Source organism: Citrus clementina, unplaced genomic scaffold (genome assembly GCF_000493195.1).
Source record: "Citrus clementina cultivar Clemenules unplaced genomic scaffold, Citrus_clementina_v1.0 scaffold_3, whole genome shotgun sequence".
Classification (NCBI taxonomy): domain Eukaryota; kingdom Viridiplantae; phylum Streptophyta; class Magnoliopsida; order Sapindales; family Rutaceae; genus Citrus; species Citrus x clementina.
Window position 1 is genome coordinate 39,336,025 of NW_006262339.1, and position 14,261 is coordinate 39,350,285.

At 34.8% G+C, this 14,261-nt stretch overlaps 2 protein-coding genes across 7 annotated transcripts; both read left to right on the top strand.

Annotated features, from left to right (window-relative positions):
- The first annotated feature begins 810 nt into the window (after positions 1–810).
- On the top strand, positions 811–8,286 carry LOC18048302 (CMP-sialic acid transporter 3). 6 transcript variants are annotated; one of them, XM_006443043.2, is made up of 17 exons: positions 811–1,029; positions 1,325–1,392; positions 1,576–1,785; positions 2,061–2,177; positions 2,618–2,674; positions 3,929–4,006; positions 4,406–4,450; positions 5,076–5,135; positions 5,227–5,349; positions 5,466–5,543; positions 6,177–6,246; positions 6,710–6,817; positions 7,026–7,159; positions 7,256–7,335; positions 7,590–7,635; positions 7,734–7,795; positions 7,915–8,286. In XM_006443043.2, exons 3-16 carry the CDS (start codon positions 1,618–1,620, stop codon positions 7,782–7,784), a joined length of 1,215 nt encoding a protein of 404 aa, XP_006443106.1. In that variant the 5' UTR covers positions 811–1,029; positions 1,325–1,392; positions 1,576–1,617; the 3' UTR covers positions 7,785–7,795; positions 7,915–8,286. The 6 variants fall into 6 exon arrangements, with proteins under 6 accessions (XP_006443106.1, XP_006443107.1, XP_024044102.1 ...); XM_006443044.2 differs by lacking the exon at positions 1,325–1,392; XM_024188334.1 differs by lacking the exon at positions 1,325–1,392 and having other exon boundaries at positions 7,949–8,286.
- Positions 8,287–9,457: 1,171 nt separating this feature from the next.
- Positions 9,458–14,242, top strand: LOC18048303. Its single transcript, XM_006443045.2, has 7 exons — positions 9,458–10,745; positions 11,183–11,238; positions 12,203–12,312; positions 12,391–12,550; positions 13,211–13,303; positions 13,855–13,992; positions 14,144–14,242. The coding sequence occupies exons 1-7, from the start codon at positions 10,013–10,015 to the stop codon at positions 14,198–14,200; spliced, it is 1,347 nt and encodes a 448-aa protein (XP_006443108.1). The 5' UTR covers positions 9,458–10,012; the 3' UTR covers positions 14,201–14,242.
- Positions 14,243–14,261: the final 19 nt, after the last annotated feature.

The window sequence follows — 14,261 nt, forward strand, 5'->3', positions numbered from 1 at the left end:
TCCCTCACATCACCGCAACTCACATTCCATTCACTTTGACATAACGACGCCACACGCAAATGTGATACATGATTGGTCCGTCGCTATACTTCAGTTAGGGACAGCCCTTCTGTTTTCTGATGTGGAATTTTTATTTTTAAATAAAACTAAAATTACTTAAAATAAAAAAGGAGCAATATCATTTATATCCCTAATTTGATTACTTTTTCTCAAATAAGATATTAATTTGTCCTAATTCCATCGAATAGGTCAATTACCTTCTGAAATTAATTTAAATACTCTTTCACAGCATGTCATAAAAAATACATGCTATTATATTGTATTATTATTATTTTTCCAAACATAAAATGTAAATTTCTAATCAAACGTACGTACAACAAATTCGAGCTCTATCAAAGACACTTTTTAATTTTTTTAAACTATTCTCATCTAAAATAATAAAGTAAATTAGTTGATATGATCTAAATATTTTTGCATGAATTAAAATATTATCTGTAGTTTTTTTAGATAAGTTGATTCCCCGCAACCAAAGTTTTTTCGTAATTTAACATTTGCAAGTTTCGGATCTAGAAAAAATACATGGTTGAACATACAAAAACAATTAACAATAAAACAAACTTTATAACCAAAATAAAACTTAAAATTTCGCTGTCAGCCAAGTTGACGCAGGTCAACAGCCCCAGATGGGCCTTTTAGTGGAGACAGATTTAAAGAGAAATTACTTTAGGGGCATATTTGGTAGAAATGGAAGAACCATGTCTTTATATGGAGAAAACTAATAATGTAAGGAGTCAGTGTTAATCACCGAAAACAAAACGCGCTCTCACAATGTTGTTGTGAATTCGAAGCAAGAGAGAGAGAGAGAGAGAGTGATTAATAAATAATCAAATTCTCGTTAAGTTCTCTCTCTGCATATTCTGCGCATCTCTTCTTCTTCTTTAACTAATGCTAATAAAATTCTGAGAACTTAAATTCTCTCGAGAGCTCAAAGATCTGAGGAATGCTTGGATTGTCCGTTTAATTTTAGAGGTGAGATAAGTGTGATGATTTTGAAGCGGCGAGATCTGATCTCTGTGCTGCTGTGGTCATTCTTTTGCTTGGATACAATTATCGATTTTCAGATCATTGATTTAGTTTGTTATTTGTCATTTTTTACAAAATTTTGAATTTTTTGTTGTCTGATGGCAAGATCTGATTGGTTTAGTTGTTTTGTTTTTTCAATTTGAAGCATGCGTCTATCTACTATAAATTCAATTATCTTATCTGAATATAGGATCTATAAACATGACATCTTATGCTCTGTTTGGTTGTTGAGAAAATGTAGGAAAGAGATTTTAGCTTTTCTGGAATTGAAGCTGTACAAAAAGTTAAACCTCTTTTGCTTCTTTGTTGGTGAGATTTTGATTTTTGCTCATTTCATCATCTAAATTTATAGTAGAAATTTTGGATTTCTAATATGTGGTTAGTGTGACAAGCATAGTTAATTGTCTGAGTTATTGCTGTTGGGAGTATGATTTTGAATTTTGATGTTAGAGTTGCTAAATTACTTTTAATTCTCTTTGGTTATCTGTGCAGATCTGAATTTGTGGGTAACAGATTCTTTTAGGGTCAATTTTGATGAAAAACGGGATGATAGAATGCAGCGTGTGCCATTCAAAATTAGTTTCCCCTACTACCAAATCTATATCAAGGGCTTATGATCGACACAAGACCAGGGTATCATCAAAGCAACGTGTTCTCAATGTCTTCTTGGTTGTTGGTGATTGTATGCTAGTTGGTTTACAGGTAATTGATTCTTGTTTCTAATTTTAATAATCTTTTTCATCAGGTACTCAGCTTTAGAGCATTCAGTAAAAGAATTATGGGGTCACATGCTGTTTTTGTACTATTTTTTAATGTCTCTTCTAAAATCCTATGTTTTGGCAAAAAGATGGCTTAAAATGAAATTCTGCAAACTTAGCGGAGGATCTCTCAACTCATCGTGCTCATCCTATAATTTTTATGGGCATTTCCCATTTCTTGATTATAAACATGTTTAACTTGTAATATCTTTTTGGCAGCCTATTTTGGTTTATATGTCCAAGGTGGATGGGCGTTTCAAGTTTAGCCCCATTAGTGTGAACTTTTTGACAGAAATGACAAAGGTTCTATTCGCGATAGTTATGCTTTTCTTCCAGGTATATATCTTTCTCTTTACTCTTATAGTACAATAATGTGATTGTTTCCCTTTATTTTTTTCATAATTTTCTCTTGACACGTCATTGGAGCTATAGTGGCAAAATCAAAGGAATTTTTCAAGGAACCTGATTTCGTTCTAGCTTGTGGTTGTGATTGGATTTTTGTATTCTTAAATCTGGGTTTCAGTTACTGGAGGAATTTATTATGAACTTCGAGTGTAGGAATAGGAGAGAGATCATAGAAGGGCATAGGTGTCAGAGAGGGAGAGATGAGGGATTTTGTCTTCGATAGCTTATTCAAATTCTTCATTGACTTGTGTTAATGGAAATTCTTAAATTGACTTGTTTTAATGGGAACTCTTTCTCAGTTTATGTCTTTATCTTATTTTATTCTGCATCAGCATCCTGATTTCTTATTAAGGTTTTGGCTAATGTTTCAGGCTAGGCACCAGAAGGTTGGAGAAAAACCTCTTCTCTCAATATCCACATTTATCCAGGTGCCATATTATAACTGATATTATCAATTTGTTATTCAGATTTAGAATTAGTTGGATGAAGTAGTTAGGGTAACTGGTTGTTGATTTTTTTTTTTCAATAAAGTGACTGATTTCTTAGTTTAGCTTGCTATAAGTTGTAAGATACATCAACTCGTTTAGATAGTGTTCTTCCGCTTTTTCCTGGACTATTTCTTCTTATTTGGTTGTTTGATATAGATCATTTGTACCATATTTGGATGCTATAATGATGCTAGCCTGGTTATTGATCAAGTAGATCAGGATTTGCAACTGTTTTGACTGAAAAGTGCCTTCTGCCAGCCTCATGGGTGTGATTCGTGGCATTTCCTCTGATGTTGGTTATCTTTTGAGAAAATACTACTTTTTCACGTGATAGATATACAATCTGCTTTTTCTTCTCCCGTCCTTTTTCTTCAGTCTACTATGAAGGACCCAATTTCTTTAAAGCTGAAATGAAAATAAATTAATGGACATTTGCAAAACTAGTATTGAACGTTGCTGAATATAAGGCCAAAGTAAAATGTTATTTTGTGTGATCCATAGTTTCTAAGTTATTAAAGTTTGGGCTTTTCGGCAATATATATGTTTGCTGAGTTTTAGAAACATTTGTTTGAGTATTAGATCTAAATCAGCCAGATGAAGATTTGGCATGATTTCTAGAAAGAGGCAGTTTAAATTTTATCTCCATGCTACTCTACTGGCCTCTGTCCAATGCTGCAAAGCTAATGGACAGCATTGGGTGTTTCATGTGGATACCAAATGATGGATTTGGTGACCTCCAAAATCTTGCTTGCATAATCTTTAGGGCTCTTAAACCTGTGCTCTCATAAATAAAGTTTATGGTTTACACTAGTTTTGGCATGTTCAGGTAGTTTCCTTTGACCTTAGAATCTTCTAGCCTTCAAGCAAACGGAACTACATGTTAGTGACTCTCATCTGATCTGGTTTTCTGAAGTTAAATGCTGATCGTTTTTAGGGTTATTGTGATATTACCGATGTACAATTATTTTTAATTACCGTTAAATTTTGGTTGATTGGCCTGCCATTTCAAGTTCAACAATAATCCTCTGAAGAAGCTGATATAAGTTCTATTATATTGCTGCACATATATGTCTTCCTTTGAATGTAAGATTTTGAATATTTCTGCCTTATGTAGACTGTAAGATCTTAATTTCTTGGAAGAGCTGGTTTAAATTATAAAATAACCATGGCAGTCTTCTGTCTGTTTCTTTGCAGGCAGCTCGCAACAATGTTCTTCTCGCTGTTCCAGCTTTTTTATATGCTATCAATAATTATTTAAAATTCATCATGCAGGTATAATCCTTTTAGTAAGACTATTGGATAGCTTCTTTGTTTTAGTCTTCGTTATCTGTGGCTCTTATGCGAAGTGACTTAATTTTGATGTAAATTTCTTGTATATATTTTATTAATTTTAAGTTGATACACCAATTTGTTTCAACAAATTTGATACTGACAGAACTAGTGAATTACAATGCTTTGTCTTCTTTTGATTTTATGTTATAATATGTCCTTAATGACTTAGCGATAATGTTTTGAGACATTTAATACACATCATCTTATGGTTTTATAACAACTGCTTAGCTACATAGGCTAGCATTTGAGCTGGCAGATAAGGTAATGCCTTAGCGTTTTTAAGCATTTTGAAATCCATCTCTGCTATTCATAATTGATGGCAATTGCTGATTTTTGCAGTTATATTTCAATCCTGCAACTGTGAAGATGCTGAGCAATCTGAAGGTTTTTTGTTATTCATTATGTGATTTTAGCAATATTACCTGCCATCTATTATTTGCTTGACTCTTAAGGATTCTTATTTGGCACTTAAGTATGTTAACTACAACCTTGGAATTTAGTTATTGTTGTACAGTCACGATGACCTTTTGTTGGATTTAGTAGTCTATTGTTGTTCAGTAGTTCATGATGCAAGTGGTAATTTTTTTTAAATAGTTTTTGGCAGAAAAATCCTGGATTGACATTTGTGATTTACCCTTTTGACAGAAAGTTCTAATTTTAATTCTTACTGAATAAAATTGTGTTTCAAGATCTCTTTAATCTTAGAAGATGAAATTCATAAACTATCCTTATTGTCATTTTGTATAAAGTTTTATGCGGCTGAAATTAGCTTTAAGATATAGAGATTCTATCTTATCGATGTCTACTGATGTTTCTTGTTCTGCCAACCACTTGCGTGCTCTTATTTATTTATTTTTTAAATTTATGCTGTCTAGATTCTCTCTCTTTCCCACATTCATAACATCACCACTTGTATGGATGCTGTATTTTCTCCTACGTAAAGGGGGATTAGTTTGGTAGAAGAATGTTGGCTTGTATTGTTAAACTTGTAGACACTGTGAAATTGCAGGTGTTGGTAATTGCAGTTTTGTTAAAGATTATAATGAGACGTCGATTTTCCATCATTCAGGTTAGCTGTTGTAATTGGACTTCCCCCAGCCATGTTCTTCTTTTAGTCTTTATGGCAGATTATTGAAATTGATTAATGGTTTTTGCTCCAGTGGGAAGCTCTTGCATTACTACTTATAGGAATTAGTGTGAATCAGCTGCGTTCTCTGCCTGAAGGTTCTACTGCTATGGGCCTTCCTGTTGCCATGGGTGCTTACATCTACACTTTGATCTTTGTGAGTGACTCCTGCTAAGAAAGCAGTTTGTTGGAGCAGTCTTGACTTACATAACATTTGTTAGCTTTAGGACATGTTCTTCAAGCAGGAGTCTTACTTGGAAATTAATTGTGCAGATAACCGTTCCATCTATGGCTTCTGTCTTCAATGAATATGCTCTTAAGAGCCAGTATGACACAAGCATCTACCTTCAGGTTATATATTTTGACCAAGTGCAATTCTATTTTATGCAAAGCCAGGGGAATGATTTAAGAATTCTGTTCTGTTATAACTCGTTTTGTTTACAATGAATATAATAATTACCTTAGCCTCTGTACTTGTAGTACCTACAAATCAAAGGGGTAATTCACAGGTTATTAACCTGGAACGTTTCTCTTGGAAAAGTTACCTTGTGGACACTATATTTATTTAACCATCCTTGAGTCGATGTTGTGCCCTGTGCTGTAACCTTAAAAGATTAATCTTGAGATAAGACTTTTCTCTCTACCTCAGTTAGTTTGTGAGTGTTTAAGCCCTCTCTTTTTATCGGATGTTGAGGTTAAGGAAGCACGTTGCTTGCAAGGATACTGCACACAATGGGGATACTTTTTTAATTGCAGTTACCAATATTTTTCATATGGATCAACTTGCGACAACTGACACTACATGGCTTAATAACAAGGTCACCATGTTGTTGCCATTCTGCTACAAATTGCAAAAGCAGCAACCTGCACATATTTTTTAAACTTTCCTCATTTTACTTTTTTTTTCAATGGTCTGGATAAAATATAAGTTGTAATATTTAAATAGTTTACCAACTTCCCTCTAATTCTTTCTTTGGCTTGCAGAACTTATTTTTATATGGTTATGGTGCGATATTCAACTTCCTGGGAATATTAGTGACTGCCATTTTCAAAGGTATGGACCTCTGTCATTTGATCCTAATTCCTATAAGCATTAATGCAAGAGCTTACCACTTACCATATGAAGTGTTGTTTGAGAATACAGCTAATTTTGTATTAATGATAGTATCCATGTTCTTGGCAATTTGGTTTCTTTTCAATGTCCTACGGTAGATTGCTTTAATGTGCTTCTGTATGTATTCTCTGCAAAACTGTTAGTATAAAGGAGGCCATTGATGAAAATGGCAGCTATTATGGAGAAAATCAGAAATGGATAGAAATTCGGCCTTGCACTATTTTATGATGTGTAAAATGTTGTGAATTTTCACTTTGATAGTGACTCCTATAATATCACGACGCAAAACATGTTGGAGACGCTTGATGCACAAATAGCTGATAATGTTGATGCATTCATATCATGGGACTTATTAATCGAATTGTGTGTTGGGGAACTTAAATTTTAGTTTTAAATATTTCAGGTCCTGATAACCTTGATATCCTACAAGGACATTCAAAAGCCACCATGCTTTTAATATTTAATAATGCAGCACAAGGAATTTTGTCCTGTTTCTTCCTCAAATATGCAGGTAACATTTGTTGATCAATTATTTATGTCAGCTGTTTTGCATCAAGCATTTAGTTCAAATATAAAGCTTTGTGTGCCTGGAACAATTTACAGTTGATAAGAGGCAGCGTAATATTCTATCATACATATTTGTTGCTCTTGTAAACCATGGCACTTCATTTTTCTATTTCCTTTGTGGATTTATATGTGCTGTTGTTTGATGCATCCAGATGCAATCTTGAAGAAGTACTCTTCAACAGTAGCGACAATCTTTACAGGAATAGCATCTGCTGTCCTGTTTGGTCATACCTTGACTATGAATTTTCTGTTAGGAATTTCTATCGTCTTCATCTCTATGCACCAGGTAAATTAACAAGTAAATCTCATTGGTGAATCATTTAGTATTAATAAATAAATAAATAAATAATTCTTTCTCTGAATAACCTTGTCTTTTTCTTAGTTCTTTTCATCCCTTTCAAAAGCAAAAGATGAACAACAAAACGGGACGCACGAATTGAGAGATGTTCAGGAGAACCACAGGTATTTGCCCCTCTTGACTTTGGTGATCTGATGGTATGCCTCTGTTGTAAATTAAAAGCTTTTCTTGGTGCTGATGTGCTGTAACCAGAATATGCCAAAAAGCTATCTGATTTTGTGGTTTTAGCAGCAGACTTTTTGACTTATTTTATTCTTTAAAGAAACTTTTATGATAAGATACTGGAAATTTTTGAAAAGATAACTCCCGTCAATTTATTCCTGCCATTTTAATTACAAATTTATTATTTACTTTTCAGGTCAAAAGAATCATTTATAGACATAGCAGCTGGAGCTAATGAAGAGGTTCAGATTTGTCAGTGGGTTTTTACATTTTCTGTAAAGAGGTTTTCTTTGTTGTAAGACTCATATCATGCTTCCTTCTTGATTTGCCCTCTGTGCAGGCTGCTCACCGCATAGGATCCGATGAGAGACAGCCACTTCTTCCTACATAAACTTCTTAAAAGTATGTCATGTCTTCATTCTTATGTTGACTGTATCTTTCTGTTGAATTTCATGGATAATCATCTCTATGCTTGCACATATGCCCAAGTGAGAGTCAATTATTTCAAATTTTGATGGCAGGAAATTTGTTCAGAAGTACTCTTTTTTTCCATAGATATTGGTGGATGGCATAGGAGATCATTCAATTGTGAGAAGTCACTGTGGAATAATAATTGATAGAAATATATATTCTTTTTATGCATTTTCAAGATCTCTTTTCTTACATCTTTCGGGGATCAGATGCAAAAGAGCTCATCGGCAGAAGGTTTAGATGGAGAATAGAAAATCAAAGGATTGGTGCCCCCACTTATCTGAAATTCTGCCTTCCCCTAACACATACCATACCTATTTGTGTTAGTAAATGTCTTTGTATTCTTTATCTTAGACTGGGAATAGATTTTTTTATCTTTTTATTCCCAATATTCATCTTTATATATATTTTTTTTGTACGGATATAGAATTTTGTTTGTCATACAAGACTGCTATATGAAAAATGAAAAAATAATAATGATAATATTTCTTTGCTCTTTTCGACCAATATTTAATACATTATTTTTGTGTATGTATGAGTATTATATTAAGAACACCTCATGGTATATTAAAAGTGGCAAGTTCAATTTTCAGTAACTCAAACATGAGATCGTTATTTGATGGAATTTTTGGTACCTCGATAGTGATTTGATTGGTTATCTTCAATGAATTTTTGTTTCAAAAAAATCTCTATTTGATGTCCGCCTACCTACAAACCCTAGTCTCTAATCATGCTTCATGAGCACAGACCAAAGGATCTTAAATGTGTCGCACGGAGCCACGGACGAGGTATTGCCTAAATTTACAAACAGCTTACTCTCGGCTTAGAGGGCCCAAATCAGTTGACCGTTAAGTCTGTTAACTGCTTAAACTGCGTAAGTACCAAAATTGCCCCTCTATTTTCACTTACATAGACAAAGCCTTGAGAATCGCCATCACTGTACAAAGGAGTTCTTTTCTTTCCATGATTTAATTACAACCCTTAAAACCAAACACCGATTATTATTCAACCATTCACTTACCAGGGTTTTGATTCAGCAAGCAACGTCGTGCGTGACAAATCATCGCGCGTTAAATCAATCCTCTCAATTCATACTATTCTTTACAAGATAATGAAATATTCAAATTATGTCCTAAAGTGTTCTCTTATAGAGAAATACTTAGATTCACTGCATTATTTATGCGCGCTCGATAATATTTTGACACAATTTTTTTATAAGTTTAATAAAGAGAGAAAAAATATCTGAAACACGTGGCGTATATTTATTGAAAAATTTATCGAGAATATTTAGATATTATCAAGAAATTTTACCGATAAATAATTTTTTTTTAATGTAACTTAGTTGTCAAATACTTTTAGATAACTGTAAGTTACATTATTATGTAACTTAACTATACCCTTCTTTTCTTACTTAAATTTAAACAAATTAACATTACAAATATTATGCTGTAACTTGCATCAAGTCAAGAATTTCACCTTAACGAATAAATAACATTTTCTGGTACTTACAAGTCAAGAATTTCACCTTAACGAATAAATAACATTTTCTGGTACTTTTTTTTTTTGAACTGGTTAAGCATCAGGTTACTGTATTACACAGAGATATATATAACTGCTATGACAGCAGGTCATTACACTGATATTTACAATCAGATATATATACATGGGACTTACATTATTACATTTTTAGTCTATGAAGCACATGCCCAGCCAAATATCCCTCACGGAGGAGGGATGTCTCTACTCCACTCGCATTTCGCAAGGGAGAAAGACGTTATAAGTAGTCTCCACACAATTATATTTAATTGAGGGAGGTTGAGTCTGTGGGGACTCGAACCATTACCCTTATAGTCATGTTTAACTTTGAGGGCAATGGTTCACCACTGGACTACAAGCCCAAGTGGCACATTTTCTGGTACTTAAAAACAAGTGAGGGTCAAGTTTTTTAAGTACTAGAAAGTAAGGGTCCCTTGAAGGGCTTGAACCCCCACATCCACATAAGAAGTAACGAACAACGGCTCTTAAAAGTCTTCACTTTGCTTCCAGGTAACTGCTGACTAAAGACAAAGAAAATACGCTCTCGTATTCTTTATACTCGGCTCATTCGATGAGGGTAAAATTGTGGGTGCAGAACAGTAAATAAATGAAATGAGCTCTCTCAATGCAGTCGCCTACTTCACGGCTCCACAGCTCTCCTTCTCCACACGACGCCGTTCTCGCCGCCACCGCCGCCACCTCAGAAACGATAACAATAACAGCAGCAACACTTATAACCCCCTTTCAAAACCATCCTCTTTCGACGGCGAAAATATCAATTTAGTCCTCGACTTTCACCAAATTTCCATTCTGTCCTCCTCCTCCAAATCCAAGCTTCACCACTTCCTCTCCTCCGCCGAGCAGGCTTACGCCGACCTTAAAACCGTAATCACACTCGATGACAACGGGCGGCTGCTAGTCTCGTGTCGCAAGTCCACGCTTCAGTTCGTCGGCGGCGTGTTGCTTTCCGGCTTTGTCTTGGTTTTCGTCTTCAGGGTTTTGGTTAAATTAGGATTAGGGTTTAGCTCTCGGTTCCGGTTTCAAAAGCAAAACTTTGTCGTTAGGAGAGATAGGAGTCTCGGCGGGAAAGAAGTTGTGGTGGCCGTGGGAAGGGGAGACGATGATGCGAGGCTGACCAGGAATTTGAAAAATAGGGTCTTGGACAACCCGTTGTCGGAGGGTCGGGATGCCGGGTCAGCATTGACCGGTCGGGTCAAGAGGAGTTATCGGGTCCAGCGGATGAGTGAAGGAAAGTTGCCGAAATGGTGGTCGGTTCAAGTTTCTGCGGACCGGACTTTGGTGGTGGACAAGGAGTATCAAAGAGAAGCTAACAGATTAATTAGAGGTGAGTGGTTATCTTTTCAGTAGTTGTCAGGACCTATATGATACAAATGGACGAAATATGCCCTTATTTGAGAAAACTTGAAAAGTTCAAGGGTGCAAATGTTATTTTATTGGAGCACTTGTTACTTAATTCTGTGCCATTCTGATTGAATTTGGAATTTGCAAAAGTCTCAGCTTCTGCCTCTGTCGTAATTCAATAGAATAATTAAGCACCGTAAATTTAGGTTTGCCCTAAATTATAAAAAAGATAATGAATTATTGGTCTTGTTAGTTGCACAAACAGACTTCTTTTACAGTTCCAATTGCAATTGCAATATGTTATGTCAGATAATTATTTATCTTAATTTTCTTGCAGGTGAAATGTGACCTTTTTAATATTCTTTACTTTTTCTGTTCATGTTTTCTTCTTCGAGTGCAACTTATCAATTTGATTTCCAGCGATCATTGATCAAAGAACCCATGGACAGGACATTCCGGAGGACGATATATATCGAGTCAGTACTTCCTTTACCTTTCTGATGTTATAAGATCTCAATGTTATAGGCAACAAATTGTTATGCAATGTTATCTTCTCTTTATTATGTGTTTTCAGTGGAATAGTTTTAAAAAATTGGCTACAATTCAACTCCTTGTTTATCCTCAAAAATCTGTTTGGTCAGTAGACGGTGATAAATAGCATGTTCTATAAAAGTAATAACGAACATTGACTTAGGATGACTCTGTGGTTTTCATGTGAGTTGCGGTAAGTGATGATATATAAAATATGACGATGGGAAGAATATGATTTGGAATTATGTTCTTGTAGTTTGAATTATTGCATTCTATTGAAATGGAAAAGTAAAATTTGGCCCTTTCGGCAAACTTTTTTTTTTTTTTTTTTTTTTTTTTCTGTTTTGGTGGACTAGAAATAAGAGTTGTATTTGTATTAAACAAGACTTGTCTTGCTCAAAATTTGGTCACATTTGAATTAGACCATCAGATGTGCAATCAATCTCATTTCTCTATTTTCTGAAACATGCTTTTGTATGGCTAAATATTGCATTTCGGCATGTTTTCGAATCTGAATAGAGCAGTTCCAGAGCGAAAATTTTCCCCATATTGGAAAAGTTAATTTTAACTTCTATTTTGATTAGTCTGACACAAATCTCTGAGTAGACCACAGTAATTCTTTGGATTTAGCTCAAAATGCCTTTCTTCTATGATTGCTGTATGAATTTTCTTAACATATACATGTAGAAACATGACTGGTTTTCCTTTTGAATAAGCTGGTTTCATGTTTCATATAGAGAGGGCAAATAACACTTAGATTGCCTGCAGTTTTTTTTGGACATAACTTGAGCTGGTTCTGCCAAATCTTTCTTTTAAATTGATAATTGTAATATGCGGTAAAAATTTTTCCATTGCATCAGCTGATCCTTCAATATATGCTGGATTTTTTCTTCCTGTATGCGTGAGCAGTTACGTCGAATATGCAGGATATCTGGAGTGCGGGTATCAATTGATACAATAAACACACGGGATTCCTTGTACCGCACATCTGTTGACTATGTTTTGAATGCTTGCAGCAGGTTAGTGCTTTTAGGTCAGTTTCACAATTTTTACTTATGCTGGTTTTCTCCTGTAATTTAAATTAATAAACATTGCAGGGCACTGAGTAACTCTACCACTGTCGAGATTGATGGTGAAGATGCTAGGGAATTCATTACTGGGCTTGCTGATAACATTGGGCTTGAAAACATTCGTGCTGCAAGAATGGTTTCCGCAGCTGTTGCTGCACGCACAAGGTCTTGCTTTCTGCAGGCTTGGGTAATTTCTCACACTCTCTCATTGGCTTTTGTTTCATTTTTCTTTTTTTTGGGATCTTTTGTTCTCTCTCTTTCTTTTTCTCTTTGGGGGGATTGGTTGGGAGCAGTTAATGCAAGGAGTCCCAGTTCAGGTTTGGACTCTGTACATGTGTAAGCAACATATAGTTATGTCATCACTGTTGGGAATTCTTTACATATTTTTTTTATGTTTCTAGAACATTTTTAAAGTACCATCTAATTGGTAGGAATGAACTCAAAATCTGGATTGGTTATTGATGGTGTGATTGATGTGCCATTTGAGGGAACTCTGAGCGAAATATTGGTAATTGATGTATACCCTGATCTGGTCATCAAATAAATGAAATAGACAAGTTTTATGAATTATAAAGAAGGAAACTCTTATCCTTCGCCCTTCTCCATTTTATTCTTTGGAACCATATAAGATCTGTGAATCTGGAAAACATTTTTGTAATTCAGGACTTCAATTGTTAAGATTGCTTTTCTTTGAAAAATACAGAATTCACTAAAGCCCTTCTCTTCACAAAGTTTCAACTTGCCAAACTGTACTTGTTGATTATGCACCTTTTTCCCCTTGCAGAAAGTAGTTGCAGTCCTTTTGAGTAATTTATTAGATTTATATTACATCTGCTCTCTTTTGCAGGCTTTGGAAATGCAAGGCAATCATTCTGAAGCGCTGCAGGAGCTGTTGAAGATATGTCATTTTTTCCAAATATTTCCCCCTGAAGAGTCCTCTGTACGTGCTTTATTTTCTTTTCCATTTTTATTGCTGTGCGATGTTTACTTGTTCTCTGAATAGGTTGTCTTCAGCCTGTTTTTGAAATTTACCTTTGATAAGTGTGATTAAATCGAAGTGTGAAAAAGGAAAAAGTAAGTATTTCTTTTGAAGTTATTAGAAATGCTTTCATTTTTGTCTCTTAGTGTTATATAGGAAGTATGTGCATTCTTGCTCAATTACTAGCACCCAAGGGTCAAGAAATAGATTCAACAAGTAATTTTTGCCTCACACTACTTAAGACCCATTGTAACAGTCTGTTTTATATGATTCTATGTGCTTTCATGGTCTTTTCATCTGGGATGATAATGTACTTATTCATTTTGACATGTTCAGTAGCTGTAGATCAATATCTATTGAGCTATCTTCTTCGGTCTTGGTCCTGCTTTAGGATTCATTTATGTATGCAGTTGTCTTGTAGTTTGGAAATGCATCTTATTTTGAATGATAGTGTGGAAATACATCTTATTTTGAATGATGTGATATAAGTCATGCCATATGTGATTTTGCAGCCTGAGTTGGAGATGGTGGCACGAGGCCTGGAGAAACTTCTCAAATTTGAGCAAAGGGAAATTTTAATGAATATGCTTACTGGGGTTTGCAGTGAAGAAAGTCACAGAAGTGCAGCAGAAGCTCTAGGACTGCTACATGTATGTCTTTCTTCTCTTCCTGAGATTGTTATTGTTTTTCCACCTAATGTTTGATTTCAAAGATCTTTATCTTATATTATATGTAGAGAAGTTAGTGAAAAGAGTCCATGTGATTGTGACTTGAATCCTTTTCTGTTATGTTACATTTTAGGTACTCTCCCGTGAAGGCAATGATGATCAACATGAAGAAAGTATAAACAGATACTAAACACTTGACAATTCAGTGAATTTTTTATTATATCATTGTACCCTTGCCCCCCCCCCCCCCC

Excerpts from the sequence above, each read along its gene's own strand:
- LOC18048303 (XM_006443045.2), top strand. The coding sequence starts at position 10,013 with ATGAGCTCTCTCAATGCAGTCGCCTACTTCACGGCTCCACAGCTCTCC. Across the intron at positions 12,313-12,390 it reads GTTTTGAATGCTTGCAGCAG|GGCACTGAGTAACTCTACCA; the intron begins GTTAGTGCTTTT and ends TAAACATTGCAG. Across the intron at positions 13,993-14,143 it reads AAGCTCTAGGACTGCTACAT|GTACTCTCCCGTGAAGGCAA; the intron begins GTATGTCTTTCT and ends GTTACATTTTAG.
- LOC18048302 (XM_006443043.2), top strand. The coding sequence starts at position 1,618 with ATGAAAAACGGGATGATAGAATGCAGCGTGTGCCATTCAAAATTAGTT. Across the intron at positions 5,544-6,176 it reads ACACAAGCATCTACCTTCAG|AACTTATTTTTATATGGTTA; the intron begins GTTATATATTTT and ends TTTGGCTTGCAG. Across the intron at positions 7,160-7,255 it reads TCTTCATCTCTATGCACCAG|TTCTTTTCATCCCTTTCAAA; the intron begins GTAAATTAACAA and ends TCTTTTTCTTAG.